This window comes from Salvelinus namaycush, chromosome 41, assembly GCF_016432855.1.
Source record: "Salvelinus namaycush isolate Seneca chromosome 41, SaNama_1.0, whole genome shotgun sequence".
NCBI lineage: Eukaryota > Metazoa > Chordata > Actinopteri > Salmoniformes > Salmonidae > Salvelinus > Salvelinus namaycush.
The window spans coordinates 7,087,975-7,106,707 of record NC_052347.1 but is presented as its reverse complement, the minus strand read 5'-3'; the positions used below and the strand labels follow the sequence as shown (position 1 = coordinate 7,106,707).

The following is an 18,733-nucleotide window of genomic DNA, read 5'->3' as shown; positions in this document are numbered from 1 at the left end:
GTCTCTGTCCTAGTCTTTGTATTACATAGCGCTCCCTATACCTGACTGATGTGTTCTTCACCCTTGGCTGATTCCAGTGATGTTAGAGAGAAGTCTGGTGCGAGTCAGCGAGAGAGACAGGTGGGGATGAGAGACAACACTGTGAAGTGGGCGTTTACCTGATGATGCAACATGACCTTGCTGCTCTGATTGGTTGTATTGATCGACTATGAAAGGACTGTTCACAAGAGAGGGGTTGGCTGTTCCTCCTGAAGGCATCCCACAAAAATGAATAGCCCATACTAGATACCCCTCTACTGGTGGTACGATAGGATAGTATTACATCAGTATGGCCCAAAGTTAATAACAGAGAAGGATCTCAGCATTGAATAAGTCATTTAGGTTTCAATGACAAACCAAGAGCACATAACACGGATAGATATGGAGCATTCGTTTTTTCTTCATCATCATAATCATTGTCTATTGAGACATGTTTGGTTCTGTTTTTAATAAATGAAAGAGACATGTGTGTATTATTTGACCTGCTTTCTGTGGTGTTTACAGTACTGTATGAGGTTCTGACATGAGTGTGTGGATGTTCCAAAATCTTGGCATCGAGAAGATAACAAAACAAAACGATATGTAAATAGACGGAGTAATTCCTAGAAAGTGCAACAAAATATTATGTCCAAAATAATGTTTTATTAATTCAACGATGATGGATACCAAGGTATATTATAAAACAATGCATGAAATATTGTCAACCAATCGCACGGTGCAGTTGAAAAGTGTTGTCTACATGTTTTCTTAAAAAACAGAGCGAGAGAGAAAAAGAGGTGTACCACTTTCAAGGTTTACAACGGTAGAGAACCAGACCTTTTTACTTTGGATCTTTCTGTGACACAGGCATGTTCAGCCTTACTGTGATCAGTGATGCTACGGTGATGATGGCTGAGAGTGAGGCGTGTTCCCAACAATCCGGAACGATCCGGAACGCTTCAAAGCACCTTCACCAGAAAAACCCACCAATTACGATCTCCCACTTGTAGAGTAGTGTGACATAATGAACAATACAAAAAAAAATAGATCTATATAAATACCTACTGATACTGGACATTCTCATTTATCAGTGTGGATGCCATGATATTCTGTGAGAAATGTGATTTTTTTTTCTTTCTGTGAGAAGACCGGCAGTTGAACCTGCTTCCTTTTGTACATACTTGCTGTGGTTGTGTGTGTCTAATAAAGTGCAGCTCTCTTGTACAGCCGGAGTCCGGGTTTCGCTTTATCGTAGACCGTAAGTCTTCTTTCCCTTTTGGGATCAATAACGTATCACGTCAGTAGGTGGAGGCCCTGCGACAGGTCCAGCGGCAGCCCTCAGATGGGTCATTGTAGTATTGTTAACTGGGTATGGAATGCTCTCGCCGCTCATCTTCCCCGGGACTAGGAGGATGTTTCATGTACAGACATAACGTGAACACTCTGATATGACTACAGGGCACATAGACTTTCTAACGGCTTGGCAGGTCACGGATCCACTCTAGGGTAAGCAAGTACTTGAGTCATGAATTTGGAGTGATACAGTAATGTGAAACTTGTTTTTTTAATTAAAAAAAAATGTACTCATTAAAAGATGAGCGGAAACCAAAAATTCTAAGTTATTTTAAAAAGCTAAATGGATAAAAACACACCAATGTATTTGTATGTTACACATTTGCTCATGACGTATAGCTTAAACTCTGTTTTATTTACAGAGTCAATTCATACTGTAGTTTAAATGTGTATTGATAGGTAAAAGGCCATATAATCTTCAGTACTAATGTAGGTGTATTGTGTATGTACAGTACAAGTATGTATTTGTGTTCTGTGTATGCATACAGTTTGAGAGTATTGAGTGTGTACAGTAATCTCAGTGGAGTTGTGGGTCTTGGAGCTGGAGTTGTTCAGGTGTCTTGACGCGGTGCTGATCTCCGTCCATCTGTTGCTCTGAACGGTGAGTTCCTCAGGTCTGGGACAAAGCACATAGACACAACCACTAAAGCCAGGGATATCTATCTCCGAATGTACCGGTGAAAAGTGTGGTAACGCTTTGTGATTTACATACATATAAAGCATTCATGTATTTTATAGTGCCTTATAGCCCACTTATAATGTGTTTATGGCATTGACTATACGCGTTCTTAACTCTGTTTTATAGATCATAAACTACAATATAAAACTATAGTGCATAATGTATTCTAGCCGTAGTGGTTTGTCATACCTGTAATGATGTCCTCCAGGGCCCCATCCTTCACCTGAGGCTTCACCTGCCTCTTCTTCAGCTCTGCTATCAGGTCCATCTTGGGCATCATGGGAGACTGGCAGGGGTCAAAGGGTAAAGCTGACACACTGGCATATGTAGTATGGACCACACTAGAATGACTAGTCACCGGTCGATCAGTCATAAGGGAAGCTACAAAACGATAGTACTCCACCTCCTTTTATAACTGACTGTATGGAATGTAGAGATTGTGGTGGATTGAGTTGGTATGGGGCATCGGTCTATAGTCTATTGTCCTACCTTGTGTCCTGCAGCCTCTTTCTTTCTAGGGGAGGGAGACTCTGCTTGGTTCTCACTGCTCTGGGCCTCCAGTCTCTTCTTCTGTTCATTATCCTTCTCTGCTTGCTGTGTGGGACACACACACAAAACAGGTCATTAGAGGTCCAACACAGCCGTTTAATCTCAATATCAAATCATTTCTGAGCAACAATTAAGCACCGTACTGCGATTGTTTTCAATTCAAATGGTAAAATAAACAAATAGCTTCTTAGCTAAATGCTATTTCTCAAGCAAGAATTTTGCTAGGGCTGTCTAGACGTGGTCTGAGAGAGGGTCCTAAATGGAGGAACCTAATAGGGGGAATGTGTAACCGGAAAACTAGCTGTTATTGGCAGAGAGGAGGGCAAACGTTCTTTGTTATTGGTCTATTAACTTACCAGGTGGTCCAAAAACCCCACCCAGCCAAACAGCTCTTACACTAAAAGTGCATTGATATAATTTTCACAATATTATTCAAACCTCATAGTGTGGAAAATATATATAAAACAAGGAAATCACATTTTCGACTGCGCTGCCCCTTTAACAAACATGCATATAAATACAAAAGTTCAATATAATGAGCTATTTCATTAATCCTTTCCCATTATGGGGGCACCACCTCACCTTATAGGCCTTCATGAAGCGGACAAACAGAGGGAAAAACATGGAGGGTTGTGTGGTCTTGGGGTTCTCTCCGAAATACTCCACCACCGAGCCATACGCCTCCTAGCGGAGGAGGTGAGAGAGGAAGAAGAGGAGAGATGACGTCTTCTGTGGAATTATGTGTGTCAGATGTGTCTATTAAGTTCAAATGTTATGGGATTCCAACCTGAGCGGTCTTGCTGTCTTTGAGTAATGAGTCCAGTAATTCACTGTTTGTCTTGACAAAGTCCTTCAGCACTGTGTTGTCTTCCTGCACCAGGAACTCCTTCTTGGTCACTTCCATTCCCCTCTCCAGAGAGCGGATATCCTGAAGAATACTGTCCAGAGACACTGAAACACACAAACACAGGAGAGAAACAGGGTGTCAGTTATTCTCACTATGAAGGGCTGCATTTTTTTCAAGCTGTGTGTACATGTGTGTGTGCGCGTGCAACCGTTGATTGCGTTCCCGCACCTAGGCCAGCCTTGTCCACAAAGTGCAGCTCAGTGTGGAAGTTGTTGAGTTCAGGGTATTTCTCCTGGACGATGCTGGAGATGAAGTGTAGCAGGGTCTGGGAGCGGTCTGTAGACTTGGTGTCCAGCAGCTAACAGGACAGAGACAAAGAGAGGCACAGATGGAGTCATCTCCCAAAGATGGACTGGCCTGCCTATCAAGATACCATAGCGCCCTCAACAGTCCAAAACCTTGCTTTAGCTAATAGCGACTTATTTATCGCTATAGAGTTTAAGCCATACTATTTCAAGCCAGTTAATCTCTACCTTAGTGATGGTTCTATTCATGTTAAACAAGGGAAACAATTTTCCCTCAAGAGCAGAGGGGTGTACTCACCAGGTCCAGACTCTGCAGGCGGAACCCATAGGCTGCACCCCTCTTACTGCTGTTCATGTAGTTCCCAAAGGCTAGGATGATCTGGAGAGGAGGAGCCAGATACAGAATGTGTTACATAGACAGTGCCGGCCTGTTTAAAGAGGCTCTCTGATTGGAGGTTAGCAGTGACGGACAGGGATGCCCTCCACTCACCTCTAACATCTTCTTCAGCTTGGCCGAGGACTTAATGGACATGGATGCTGTGATCATGGCGTTCAGTTGCTGTAGGTGAGATTATGAATGACTATCGTATCAGATTCTGAAGAAAGTCATTGTTGTACAGATACAATTTCACTGTCTGTCCTGAGCAACTGACTCACCGGCTGCAGACGTTTGACGCTCTCGGGGAAGTTGCCCATGAAGGTGAGGGTGCTGATTCGCTGGGCCAGACGGGGGATCTTCCCAAAGCGCATCATGAAGCGGTCCTCCTCTGCCAGATCATCCAGCGAACGGCCCTCCTTCTCATAGTTCTGGAGGAGCTTCAGCTCGTAGTCTGACGGGACAAACCTCTCCAGCAGCTCCAGGAAGTCCAGCCCCAACGCCTGCTGGTCATACCTGGAGAGAAGGAGGGAAAGGAGGAGGGAGGGAGACAAGTAAGATAGTAAGGAAGGGACAACAAAAGAGTGTTAGGGGAAGGTGGGATGAGGAGAAAGAGAATGAAGGGATTAAAGAGAACAAAAAAGGCATAAAGAAATTAAATGAGTGTGAGAAATATGTTTACTAAGGAAAGGAACAGAATAGGAGAAGATATAGTTCCATACGTCTCTATAGCTGTGCAGATGTCTGCGGGGCTCCTGCCTCCCTTGCGTAGCGTGATGGCCAGGTTCTTGGCCTTGTTGCCCTCGATCAGGTTGACCTTGCTGGGGGCCTTCTGGGCCACCTTGACCTTAAGAGTGGACAGAGCTGCTGGAGGACCCTGGGCCTTGGTCTTAAACTGCTCCTCAAACGCCTCCATGTTCAGCTCCTGACACAACACACAGAGATGGTTAGAGAGGGAGGGTAAGGAGGGGAGAGAGAGAAAGGGGGAGAGAGAGGAGGGAGGGTAAGGAGGAAGAGATATATAGAGAGAGAGAGAGAGAGAGAGAGCAGAAAGAGGGTCAGAAGAAGAGGGTAGGAGAGGAAAGAGTGGAAAAAGGGGGTCAGAGGGAAGGTGAGAGAAGGGAGAATGGAAGAGTATAGTTCAGTCAGCACTAGTATCTGTGTTTGGTCTTACCCCTAAGACCTGCTCGTCGTCCAGCTCGTGGAAGACCGTGCCAGTCACCTGGTTGGGCTTCAGTGCCTGCCAGTTGAGCAAAGGCATCCGGAACTTAGTCTGGATGGGTTTCCTGCTTTTACCTCCTGAGAGAAAGAGAGAGAGAGAAAGAGAGAGAGTAGGAGAGAGAATCAATCACATTTGTCAATCGCCAATGCACTCATTTCCCCCTTCAGCAAATTGGACGCATACAAATTCATGAGATGGACTGACAATCTGATTAGCATAGAGCTCTCTCCTATTTGACCTCTCACACCCTAATCTCTTTAATCTCTCCTCTATATTCATGATCTCCCCTCTCATCTTCTAATCTCTGCTGTAGACCGCTACTGGAGCGGAACAGGTGGAATGGTATCAAATACATCAAGCACATGGTGTCCACGTGTTTGATGCCATTCCATTCGCTCCATTCCAGCCATTATTATGAGCCGTCCTCCCCTCAGCAGCCGCCATTGATATACACTTGTAACTGCCAGAATAATGGAAACACTTAAGATACAAAGTCTATTGAAAGCAAGTGCTTCCACACAGGTGTGGTTCCTATTATGCTTAGGGTCATGTATAAAAATGCTGGGCAGGCCATTATTTTGGCTACCGTGGCTATGCCCCCATAGGATGACAATGCCCCTATCCACAGGGTACGAGTGGCCATTGAATGATTTGATGAACAATGTAAACCATATGCCATGGCTTTTCAGTCACCAGATCTCAACCCAATTGAACACTTATGGGAGATTTTGAAGTGGCTCCTAAGACAGCATTTTCCACCATCATCAACAAAATACAAAATTATGGAATTTCTCGTGGAAGAATGGTGTCGCATCCCTCCAATAGAGTTCCAGACACTTGTAGAATCTATACCAAGGTGCATTGAAGCTAGTTCTGGCTCTATTAAGACACTTTATGTTGGTGTTTCCTTTATTTTGGCAATTACCTGTACATCTCTAATGAAAGCAGTTAAGAGTCACCTTACCGGCTTGGCTGTCTCCAGAAGGTGGGCCTCCGGGTGGGGGCGGAGGTCCAGCGCCGGGTGGAGGAGGAGGTGGGGGTGGACCTCTCCCGGTAGGAGGGGGAGGAGGAGGGGGAGGTGGGCCACCGGAGCCAGGCGGGGGAGGAGGAGGAGGAGGTGGAGGGGGTGGGGGAGCAGGTCCACCAGGCCCAGGAGGAAGGGGGGGGGGGAGGAGGGGGGACAGCAGAGATGGCTGAGGAGGGAGTGCCATCGGGGACGTCTGGGCCAGGGGCAGTGGGTCCAGTGGAGCTGAGCAGGGGCTCAGAGGCTGGGGCGGGGGCGTACTCGATGATGGTGACAGGCACCACCTGGAGGTCTAGGGCCCCAGAGGGGGTGCGTCCCAGGCGGATCAGCCCTCGGTCCTGCAGCTCCTGCACCTTGAGTTCCAGCTCAGAGGAGGGCTGGCTTAGACGCTCTCTGTCCCGCTCCCTCTCCTGGCTCATCTCCCTCTCCCTCTCTCTCTGCTGCAGAGAGCTGACCTGGGAACAGGAGTCCCTCAGGCTCTCCTGTCAGTCGCACACACACACAAAGGCAAGGAAAAGTTATTATCACACAATCACACTCATACCTTTCTGTCTGATACACTATATTGTAAACAGTCCACAGTGCAGACCTTGAGCAGCTCTGTCTCCTTGGTGACTTGGAGGAGCTGTTTCTCCAGTTCAGCCATCCTCTCTGCAGATTGGCTCTCAATCTCCTCTAGCCTGGCACTCAGCTATAAAAACACAACACGACACAACACGACACGACACAACACAACACGACACATGACACGACACGAAACGACACGACACGAAACGACACAACATGCCAACACAACATTCGGAGGTCACAGACAGAACCATAGAGTAATTGCTGGCATTTTTTAGATGTGTGATTTGAATGAATGAGACTGTGTGTGTGTACAGTGTGTATCACTGACCTGTGAGTTGTGCTCCTGCAGTTCGTCCACATGCTCCAGCACCCCGCCCCTGTTCTCTGCATCCTCCAGCAGAGCCCCCACATCAAACACGTTGTCCAGGTAGGCCTGGATCTGAACCTGCAGCTTCTCACTCTCTGTCAGCTTCAGAGACTGACACACACACACACATATGATCCTCGTTATCCGGACGGTTCCATTTCAGTTGTAAGGAGTTGGTTTTGCGGTTGTGACGGTTCCATTTCCCAACAATGAGACGAGAAGGATAAATGGAGAGTTTACCTCTAAGTACTGGTCCAGTCCGTGGTGAGTAAACTCATATTGCAGGTGCACACGGAAGTTCATATTCTCCACCGAATGCACCACGATGTTAATGAACTGCATGCAGGCCACCTGAAGAGAGGGATCATCATATTTGCTCTTTAACCTTTCAGAACCACACTGTGAGTAATGTAAATACATCCGCTTTAGATTTAAAGCCCTTTTGTGTCCACGTACCATGAAGTCAATGTTGCTATCGTCGTTGCTAAAGTACTCCATCAGTTTCTCGAAGCGGTTCTTCTCTCCGCTCACCTGAGTGAAAGGACATGGGGAAAGACGTTCCTTGTTTCAGTAACACAGTCATGCACTTCAGCAGAGGTCCACAGGAGTGTGTATGTTTTGGTACAGTGTGTGTTTCCATTCATAGAAAGCTGATCAAATTCGTCCACTTCTGCTTTTAACACATCCAACATTAAATCTATTATTAGTCGTGATGGTCACCAATGTGGAAAGTCTATATCGATATCAGTTGAATTTTTTCAGACCACATTTCAGTCATTTAAAGGGGCCCTTCAGTTTGGTGAGTAGTGGTTACGCACTCACAACATGATGTCTTCGTGTGAGTGTGTGTTTTAGAGTTCTAACTGTGCTCGGTGAGACTAAGACAGGGTGTTGCGCGTATCAGTCGTGAGATTACTTAGAAGAGAGAAATCTTGGTCCTGAGAACACACAAATGAGTAGGCTAAGGTGAGATGACACAGTACATATTGGTAAAGTAAAGTCTGCTATAGCGTAGCTAAGTTTGGTAAATCCCTTCACCTCCTTGAGGTTGTCGAAGGCGGCGAGAATGATGTCATGACCGCCCCTCACAAGACACACAGCAGCCAACAGCTCCAACACCAGGGCTTTGGTTCTGTAGAGACCAGGAATATAATACCACATCACACACACACATGCGCAAGCATGCACACACACTTCACACATCATCACACACACAGGTGTTCATACCTGGGGTTCTTGTTGTTGAGACTGAGAGTGATCTCGTTGACGCAGCGTGGGTGAGTCATAACTTGGTTGAAGCCCGACTGAAAAAGTGATAATCAGCATTGGAATTTCACAATTACACACTCCATATCACAGTCATGCCCACACACCACACAACACACACACACCTGGTAGTTCATGATGGCACGCAGACACATGATGCACACATGGACGTCGTCCCTCTGACTGGCCAATCGAGAGATCTTCTGAGTTTTCCTACTCTGGGCCAGAGAGGTTATTCTGCAAAGGAGATATTGATATGATGGAGGAGATGGTGGTCACTGGTCAGAAGGTCCCACTTTGCAGTAGAATATTTTTGGTGAGATTTATCCTGTGGTCTGTAAGGCTTGCTGAGTGAGAACCGGGTCTCATAACGGCTGATGGTTCTTACCGTACGGTCAGGGCGCGGGCTGCTCTGGTCATGCCGTGTGTAGGGGAGCTTCCTGCACTCTTATTCAGGTCCTCCATGGACCTCTCCACTGGCTTCCCTCTCTCTGGCAGTGTTCCCCCATTCTCAGCACCCTCCAGGTCAAACCTATAGATACATTCCCAAATACACAAACATATAGTCACATATAGATAATAAAACATTAAATCTACAGTACCAGTCAAACGTTTGGACACACCTACTCATTAAAGGGTTTTTCTTAATTGTTACTATTTTCTCCATTGCAGAATAATAGTGAAGATATCAAAACTATGAAATAACACATGTGGAAACATGTAGTAACCAAACAAGTGTTCAACACCCTTTGCCTTGATGACGGCTTTGCACACTCTTGGCATTCTCTCAACCAGCTTCATGAGGTAGTCACCTGGAATGCATTTCAATGAACAGGTGTGCCTTGTTTAAAGTTAATTTGTGGATTTTCTTTCCTTCTTAATGCATTTGAGCCAATCAGTTGTGTTGTGACAAGGTAGGGGTGGTATATAGAAGATGGCCCTATTTGGTAAAAGACCAAGTCCATATGGCAAGAACAGCTCAAATAAGCAAAAGATAAATGACAGTCCAGCATTACTTTAAGACATGAAAGTCAGTCAATACGGAAAATTAACAACTTTGAAAGTACCTTCAAGTGCAGTCGCAAAAACCATCAAGCGCTATGATGAAACTGTCTCTCACGAAGACCGCCACAGGAAAGGAAGACCCAGAGTTACCTCTGCTGCAGAGGATAAGTTCATTAGAGTTAACTGCACCTCAGATTGCAGCCCAAATAAATGCTTCACAGAGTCCAAGTAACAGACACATCTCAACATCAACTGTTCAGAGGAGACTGCGTGAATCAGGCCTTCATGGTCGAATTGCTGCAAAGAAACCACTACTAAAGGACACCAATAATAAGAAGAGACTTGCTTGGGCCAAGAAACACGAGCAATGGACATTAGACCGGTGGAAATCTGTCCTTTGGTCTGATGAGTCCAAATATGAGATTATTGTGAGACGCAGAGTAGGTTAACGGATGATCTCTGCATGTGTGGTTCCCACCGTGAAGCATGGAGGAGGAGGTGTGATGGTGTGGGGGTGCTTTACTGGTGACACTGTATGTGATTTATTTAGAATTCAAAGCACACTTGACCAGCATGGCTACCACAGGATTCTGAAGCAATACGCCATCCCATTTTGTTTGCGCTTAGTAGGACTATCATTTGTTTTTCAACAGGACAATGACCTAAAACACACCTCCAGGCTGTGTAAGGGCTATTTGACCAAGAAGGAGAGTGATGGTGCTGCATCAGATGACCTGGCATCCACAATCAGCCAACCTCAACCCAATTGAGATGGTTTCGGATGAGTAGGACCGTAGAGTGAAGAAAAAGCAGCCAACAAGTGCTCAGCATATATGGGAACTCCTTCAAGACTATTGGAAAAGCATTCCTGGTGAAGCTGGTTGAGAGAATGCCAAGAGTCTGCAAAGCTGTCATCAAGGCAAAGGGTGGTGACTTTGAATAATATAAAATATAAAATATATTTTGATTTGTTTAACACTTTTTTGGTTACTACATGATTCCATAAGTGTTATTTCATAGTTGTGATGTCTTCAGTATTATTCTACAATGTAGAAAATAGTAAAAATAAAGAAAAACCCTTGAATGAGTAGGTGTGTCCAAACTTTTGACTGGAACTGTATGTCTCATTGATATTGTACGGGATTCTGTTAAGACAGAAGGGGATGCTGCAAGGGATACTCACGAAGCGTCACACTGGGCGTAGGACAGGTAATCCACCAATACATCCAAACCCTGGTTCTCTTCATTCAGAAACTCCTGGGCCCAGCTATATAGAGAGAAAGAGAATTAGAACACGATACTACTTTAAGGACACTTGAGTCAGTCGTACTGACTGATGGGATAACTGTGGGACCAGTCCTGGTCAAACCTAACATAGCAGGCGTAAAATAAATGCCTGAAACTGGTCTTGACGAGAAGAAGAAAGGAAAAACTGTCAGGGGAGGTTCTCATCTGCACTGTTCAACCAATCGAGTAAATGTGGAGGAGGAGTTAAGATGGAGTGTCGCCTTATTAAAGTCCAAAAGCGGAAGTTGCATCACAGGCTCTCTTTCCGATTTCCCCTGAAAACCGGAACATCTGGTTGTTGGGGACTCGGCAGAGGCTAATCCTGGTCCAGTCACTCACCCAATATGATTAGTGCGGAGGGAGATCTCCAGCTCTCTCAATACCTGGGTGGACTCCTGGACCCGCCTCTTGAACTGAAATAGGCCAAAACCACACAGAGAAGCTCTATGAATGAAGGAAACGCACAAACCTTTATATCAGTAGTTCAGAAGTTGTTCTAATGAGACTGGCCTTATATTACTTATATTACTGGCTCAGTGTCATAAAATGCAAAGACATACTACTACTCTAGATGTAATATTGGTATCCCATTGTTCCAAAACACGTATATTTAGTTCTTGAAATCCCTGGCGATGGGGAAAATGACTAGAAGCTCTATGAACGTGAGCGGGGGGGGGGGGGGGGGGGGTACTGTACACCCACCCTGCGGGTCACTCCTCCTTGGTCCTGATAAAAGCTCTTGATCTTGGTCAGATAGGTAGAGGGAGGGTTCTTCACCTGGAACCGCTCCTGACCACACAGAATGGAGGGAGGAAGGAGAAGGGGATGAGAGGAGGAGGGGGAGTGAGAAGACAAATGACACAGTCAAACACAACGAGCACCGCAAACCACTCTGTTACCATGCCAACCTGCTGAAGGGAAACGTGCTTACCACAGGAACCCATCAGAGGTGTAGTGTTTTGCTAGAAGACTATATGACCTTTTTGCACTCTAACCTACATTACATATTGGCAACCGGACACCAGCAACACTTAATCTCAGATACAATCATGGGTTACTCTTTATTTTAACGGTCGGTAATAAACCATTTATAAGGCATTTACAAAAATATTGCACACCATTTATGGTTAGGGTTAGGTATTGGTTAGGGTTAAATAGTGCTCTCTTTAGATTAGGGACTGCAAAAATACTTTACTTATGATTAGTAAATGGCTTATAAATGTGGGAGTAATGATTAATAAATGGTTCATTACAGACCGTTGAAATAAAGCGTTACCCAATCATGTAGAACTGTGTACTAGTGCATGAACCAATCACCCCATATAAGGTGCCCAACAAGACGTAATGCTCTTACCTGATCACAGATCAGCTCCCACTTCTTGTCATTGTCATACTGACTCAACAGCTTCAGCTTGTCTGGAGGCAAGTTCATATAGCTCTGAGAACAGAATAAGGTGCACTTCAAAAACCTACTTCAATAATGACTTGAAACTGTTACTGTGATTACAACTGGGGCCTTTGGGGATCTTGTATTTAAATGAACTCTGAGCGGTCTACAACGGCATGTTACTCAGTAGACTGTTCTGCCTGCGGTTATGGAACCCCTACCTGTCCCAGACCTGCTGTTTTCAACTCTTAATGATCGGCTATGAAAAGCCAACTGAGATTTATTCCTGATTATTATTTGACCATGCTTGTCATTTATGAACATTTTGAAAATCTTGGCTCTCTCTAATTTTCTCCTTCTCTCTTTCTTTCTCTCGGAGGACCTGGGCCCTAGGACCATGCGTCGGGACTGCCGCCCGTGGTGACTCCTTGCTGTCCCCAGTCCGCCTGGCCTTGCTGCTATTCCAGTTTCAGCTGTTCTGCCTGCGGTTATGGAACCGCCACCTGTCCCAGACCTGTTGTTTTTCAACTCTTAATGATCAGCTATGAAAAGCCAACTGAAAATTATTCATGATTATTATCTGACCATGCTTGTCACTTATGAACATTTTTGAACATCTTGGCATAGTTCTGTTATAATCTCCACCCGGCACAGCCAGAAGAGGACTGGCCACCCCTCATAGCCTGGTTCCTCTCTAGGTTTCTTCCTAGGTTTTGGCCTTTCTAGGGAGTTTTTCCTAGCCACCGTGCTTCTACACCTGCATTACTAGCTGTTTGGGGTTTTAGGCTGGGTTTCTGTACAGCACTTCGAGATATTAGCTGATGTACGAAGGGCTATATAAAATAAAATTGATTGATTGATTGATAGACTTCAATTAAGCAGTGCCTGCATAATAATATCATCTTACATAATATCATCTTTAAAAAATGTTTCATTTCTTTCTTCAATACCAACCAGCCAACGCTCTTGTGCACATTGTCATAACGCTTCCTGTTCATACCATGCTGTTCAAATGTGATCAGAAACACCAGATGTCCCCACCAGAGGTATTAGTGAACGCTATCATCATCCTACACCACGGAGATGACTCACTGTTTACATGTATTGCTGGTAACTAATGGAAACCATCTGTGAGCATGTATCACGTCTAGTCATGAGCATTTTCAAACACATACGGATAATGCTCCTCCATTCATCATTGAACGTAGCGGGCCTATACAGTAGTCGTTTAGCCATGATCTGTTTGAGTGAGTTGCAGGTGGATTTAACCTGATTGATTCAACAGTTACTCGTCTCTTTGACAAGTGAGCCACCTGGCCCTTTCTACGAGAAAATATGGTGTGTTTATATCACGAGAAGCTGATTCAACTCTGTCATGCCTATTGATTAACATGGGAAAATACAATAGATTTTTTTAAGCATCATTCTCATGTGACACGTCACACACAATAACCCCATAGATGTTGCCGGCCAAACTAACCGCTAATGAAAGTTGTTTATTTAAGGCATCTAAGACGAGCGATATTTTAGTCGAGGCAGTCTTGGGCCTACTAAGAAAGGGTGTGGACTGTGGTTAGATATGCAGAATTGAATGTTCTCAAGCAACAGTTTGTGGCTTCCTCTTAACACGTTAACAAACACTTGAGGTTTGACATGTGCGCCCCAGTTAGTGTGGGCTTTGCTGGGAGGGAGGGACCGATGGTGGATTTTGAAAGACAAGCAACAGAAAACCAAATGTAGACCATGTGTATGTGAATATGTGCTGTACATACACATGAGGTTACTCATACACACACATACCCACTCAGAAAGACATATACTCTCATGTGCGCATGGTTTGTACACATGCACGCATGCGCACACACACACCTACATTTTTGAGTATGTGTCGTTCCATTTGAGGCCGGTTGGATGTACTGCCAAATTCTGTAAAACGACGTTGGAGGCAGCTTATGGTAGAGAAATGAACGTTCAATTCTCTGGCAACAGCTCTGTTGGACATTCCTGCAGTCAGCATGCCAATTGCACTCTCCCTCAAAACATGTGGCATTGTTGTGTGACAAAACTGCACATTTTAGAGTGGCCTCTTGTTGTCCCCAGCACATTACACACCTGTGTAATGACCATACTGTTTAATCAGCTTCTTGAGATGCCACATCTGTCAGGTGGATGGATTATCTTGGCAAAGGAGAAATGTTCACTAACCGCTTGCAACCCAACTTCTTACAACTTTTGTTAAATCCAGCGACATAAAGGGGATCTCTATTGCCGACGGAGATATAATCATCAGTCAACTTGCAGATGACACCACCCTTTTTTGAAAGATGCTGACCAGATTCCTAGAGCATTCAATGTGATAAATATTTTTACCAAAGCATCCGGTCTTTGCCTAAACCTTAATAAGTGTCAATTGTTTGCTGTTAAAGACCGTGTTTTACCCTCTATATGCAATATTCCAGTCAAGGAAGAAGTAACATACCTTGGGATTACCATTATCTAAGGATCAACAGGAAAGATGCTTATTCAATGTCATACCTATTATGGAAAAAACGTTTAAAAGTTGAACCATTGGTTGCAGAGGGATTTATCCTTGAAAGGTTGAGTATTGCTTTCTAAAGCTGACGGTATCTCCAGACTTACTTATGCAGCCCAGTTCCTATATCTTGACAACAAAATAGGTAAACCGGTTGACCAAATGCTTTTCAACTCCGTCTGGAAAAATCATACACATTATATTAGGAAATCTGTCGTTATGAACACATGAATATGGTGGTGTCAAGTTTTTAGATTTTCCTACTTTGAATAATACTGATAAATTGGGCTAAACATTTCTTAAAGAATTCTTAAGGAATTTCATCCCTCATTATATCTTCACTCGTTTTGGTGGCTTCAATTTTATGTTACTTTGTAACTATAACATTGATAAGATTCCTACAAAATTAGTATTCTTAGCGTGGTTGTTAATATATAAACATATTTTTTTCCTGCATAGGTATTTCATTTGGAACAATAGGGATATTTTGTATAGAAACAAGTATTTATTTTTTAAGAACTGGTTTAATAATCATATCCTGCTGGTTTGGCCACTTTTTAATGCAGAAGGATCGTTACTCAATTAAGAGGAATTTTTATCTCGTTACAATATCCCTGTTACACCTAGAGAGTTCGCCATAGTCTTTGTTGCTATTCCATCTGGAACTCTCATGTTGTTTAGAGGTGGAACCAGACCACACCTTCTTGACCTACCCCCAATTAATCCAGTTGACTCTCCAATAGGAAAAATGTGTTTCTCCTTGCTCCCTCAGAACAACAGATCTATATGTGCCTTATTTCAAAGGGATATTGTATCTATTCCTTATGTTATCAGCTGTCAGAGCAGCTTACCGATCACTGTACCTGTACACAGCCAATCTGTAAATAGCACACCCAACTACCTCATCCCCATACTATTACCTACCCTCTTGCTCTTTTGCACCTCAGTATCTCTACTTGCACATCACCATCATCATCATCATCATCTGCACATCTATCACTCCAATGTTAATGCTAAATTGTAATTATTTCGCCTCTATGGCCTATTTATTGCCTTACCTCACGCCATTTGCACACACTGTATATAGACTTTTTCTAATGTGTTATTGACTGTACGTTTGTTTATTCCATGTTTAACTCTGTGTTGTTGTTTGTGTCACACTGCTTTGCTTTATCTTGGCCAGGTCGCAGTTGTAAATGAGAACTTGTTCTCAACTGGCCTACCTGGTTAAATAAAGGTTAAATAAAAAAATTGAGATACGGGTCATTTTGCAAGTAGAAATACTGGTGTGCAAAAGTAAATAAAAACAAGTATCAGTCATAATACCCATAAAACCTATCAGTCAAACAAGGAAATGGTTCCAATCGTTTTTCTAACATACATTTTTCCCATAGGGGATTTTAGAAACACTTCACATAATGGCTGTGTTTCGTGTAGGTTTACCCTGCCTTGACATTTTGATAACCATGTAAATCTTTCCAGGACAAGGTGACTTTAATCAATACATTTGCCTGCATTTATCCCCCCCCCCCCCCCCCCCCCCCCAATTATTTACTTTTAATGCTAATTAGCTGCTAATTGGGCTATCATACAGAACTACAAATGCCATGATGATCTGGACGAGACCACCAAATCAAGGCAAAGGTAAGAATCTCTGGATTAACTATCTAACGTTAGCTACATTTTAAAATTAATAAATTGGCTACATTTCTTTAAATTGATAATTATGTGAATGGTCTTGTGCAAGTTTTAAATTGACACAATACCCGTTAGCAAAGGTGTCAGCTAGAGATGACATGCAGGAGCTTGCATGGATTTGTAGTCTTGCATGATGTCTACTTTGATGCTAATTAGCATTTTCTAATCTGAGCTTAAATAGAGCCGAATATATTGATAAAAGTCACCTTGTCCGAGAGAGATATCAAAACGTCACGCCAGGGTAAGCCTACACAAAACACAGCCCTTATTTTAAGTGTTTCTAAAATTCCCTATGAGAAAAATGAATGATGGGAAAATGATTGGAACCATTTTGCTGTTTGACCGCTAGGTTTTATGGGTATTATGACACTTCCACTGTGGGGCTCTATTTAGAACCCGAGGGGAAGTCCTGTTCTCAGTTGCAACAGGTTGTTCCATTCTTACTGTCACCCTGAGCCTGGAAATTCCTCTCAAAAAATAAACATTATTACTTAGACCATATATCTCCTCTCACACATTGCCACATACCTAAACATATCTGCTTGTGTGAGTGCTATAAGTGGCGTATTAGGTCCGTTTAAAATCTAGACTAGAGAAGTTAGCATTTACCTTTGATGCATGTAGGCTGTCTGTGCAGTGTGATAACTATTAGCTAATATGTGTGTGGTACAGACACTTATTTAGCCTAAGCCATTTCCTGCCCACTATCCTCTCTACCGGCCTGCTCTTTCAGAGCATGACCTGACTTGAGTCAGGTCAAAAGTAAAAGAAGGTGTACGCATGGAAAGATAGTTTTACTGCCGTGATGACACGTCTTTCGTGTGTCTCCGTATCTAGTGCTGAATATGTTTAGCATCACATTTACCAGAGGTTTATCTAAATGTGTGATTCAAACTGCTTGCGCTACTCATGACTGACTAATAGTTTCTACAGATTAGGCCTTGTTCCCCTGAGATGTCCTGCTTCTTTTGTAAAAGCAGCCATGCTTCTAGTATTGGATTGATAGCGTTATGTTGTCCTCCATAGGTGTTAACTGATGGGAAATGACATGTTGAAATATTTGAGAAACATTTGCCTTCCTGTCTTAGTCTTGTGGTCTCTCTCGTGCAAAATCTATTGCTCAATCCAGCACTGTGCCTTTATGGCGCCTCTGGTTCATCTAAGAGGGAGGACTGCAGTCGAAGGTCTATGAGATCATTTGAACACGGGCTGAGCAGACAGGCCAATTTCAAAATATTTAAAAGAGGATGTGAGCTTTTGGATGGGATTGAGGCCAACAAAATGTCAGCTCTCTTTACTAACATGACTGGCTGCAGTGAGAGAGACGACATTGTTTTTCAACAGGAACCAGAATTACCTTGACAGAATAATTCAAATGTGAAGCTTAATGTATTTTCTCTCAGACATCTGGCACCGTGCATATTTGAGTGAGTGATTTCACCTGTTCCTTTTGATATCAGTGCAATACATACAGTAGGTGTGTGATGCATCTAAATTCCTGTGTGATGTGTCTGTGTTTCTGCGTGTTGATATGCATGATGTTTCTCCCCTCCTGTCCTGCCACTCACCAGCACCACACTGAAGCGCTCCTCCAGCTCGTCCTCTGGGGGCACGGGCAGCTTGGGGGGAGCAGACTGCTTCTTCTGCAGGGTCGGGGTGGGGTCACTCAGGCCCGTTCCTGACCCCACAGAGTGCTTGGCCTCCCTGCCATCTGCCTGCTCTATTCCCCCCGCCGCATTCCCCATCACCAACCTGACCAGGTAATCCAGGGGAAAGGTAAAAAACACTCTCTTTTAACTGGAAGTGCTAGTAGTCCTAACTCCTAAACAGACTCCAACTCAGATGTCTGCAAACCTGTCCACACTGAAAAAAGTAGCTAGTTAGTTCCAATGTAGGGCAGTCCAATGAAGTTCCCCCCAAAAAGAGAAGGTGAATAAAAACAGGTCTTGGAGTCCTTGGCCCTTCAACGTCTCCGAGAAATTAGGCAGGTGGATGGAACAACCACTGGCCTACTGCAATTGTCTTGGTCCTGAGGTGAGGATGTTTGATGGAGCAACATATTTCCTTCTAATCCCGTATCTCTTCCACTGTCCTCACTCTCTGCTGGATACCAGGTGTTACTATGAGAAGAAAAAAAATCGGACCAACTTGAAACCTGAGAAGTGGCGCCTGTTGAAGCGAGATGTTGTTTTTACTATTTAACTGTTCATAGTTCCTACAATGAGCTCAGCACAGACAGGCAGGGCA

At 44.0% G+C, this 18,733-nt stretch overlaps 1 protein-coding gene across 1 annotated transcript; it reads right to left on the bottom strand.

Moving 5' to 3' along the window:
• Positions 1-673: 673 nt before the first annotated feature.
• LOC120034175 (formin-like protein 1) lies at positions 674-18,695 on the bottom strand. The gene is made up of 26 exons (XM_038980639.1): positions 18,055-18,695; positions 12,223-12,306; positions 11,571-11,657; positions 11,208-11,281; positions 10,765-10,848; positions 8,965-9,108; positions 8,702-8,813; positions 8,538-8,614; positions 8,349-8,442; positions 7,767-7,841; positions 7,551-7,661; positions 7,272-7,421; positions 6,963-7,064; positions 6,540-6,855; positions 6,314-6,493; positions 5,302-5,426; positions 4,850-5,052; positions 4,409-4,643; positions 4,242-4,310; positions 4,050-4,130; positions 3,675-3,804; positions 3,387-3,550; positions 3,182-3,283; positions 2,540-2,644; positions 2,240-2,336; positions 674-1,987 (listed from the first exon to the last, which is right to left on the bottom strand). The coding sequence occupies exons 1-26, from the start codon at positions 18,229-18,231 to the stop codon at positions 1,923-1,925; spliced, it is 3,243 nt and encodes a 1,080-aa protein (XP_038836567.1). The 5' UTR covers positions 18,232-18,695; the 3' UTR covers positions 674-1,922.
• Positions 18,696-18,733: the final 38 nt, after the last annotated feature.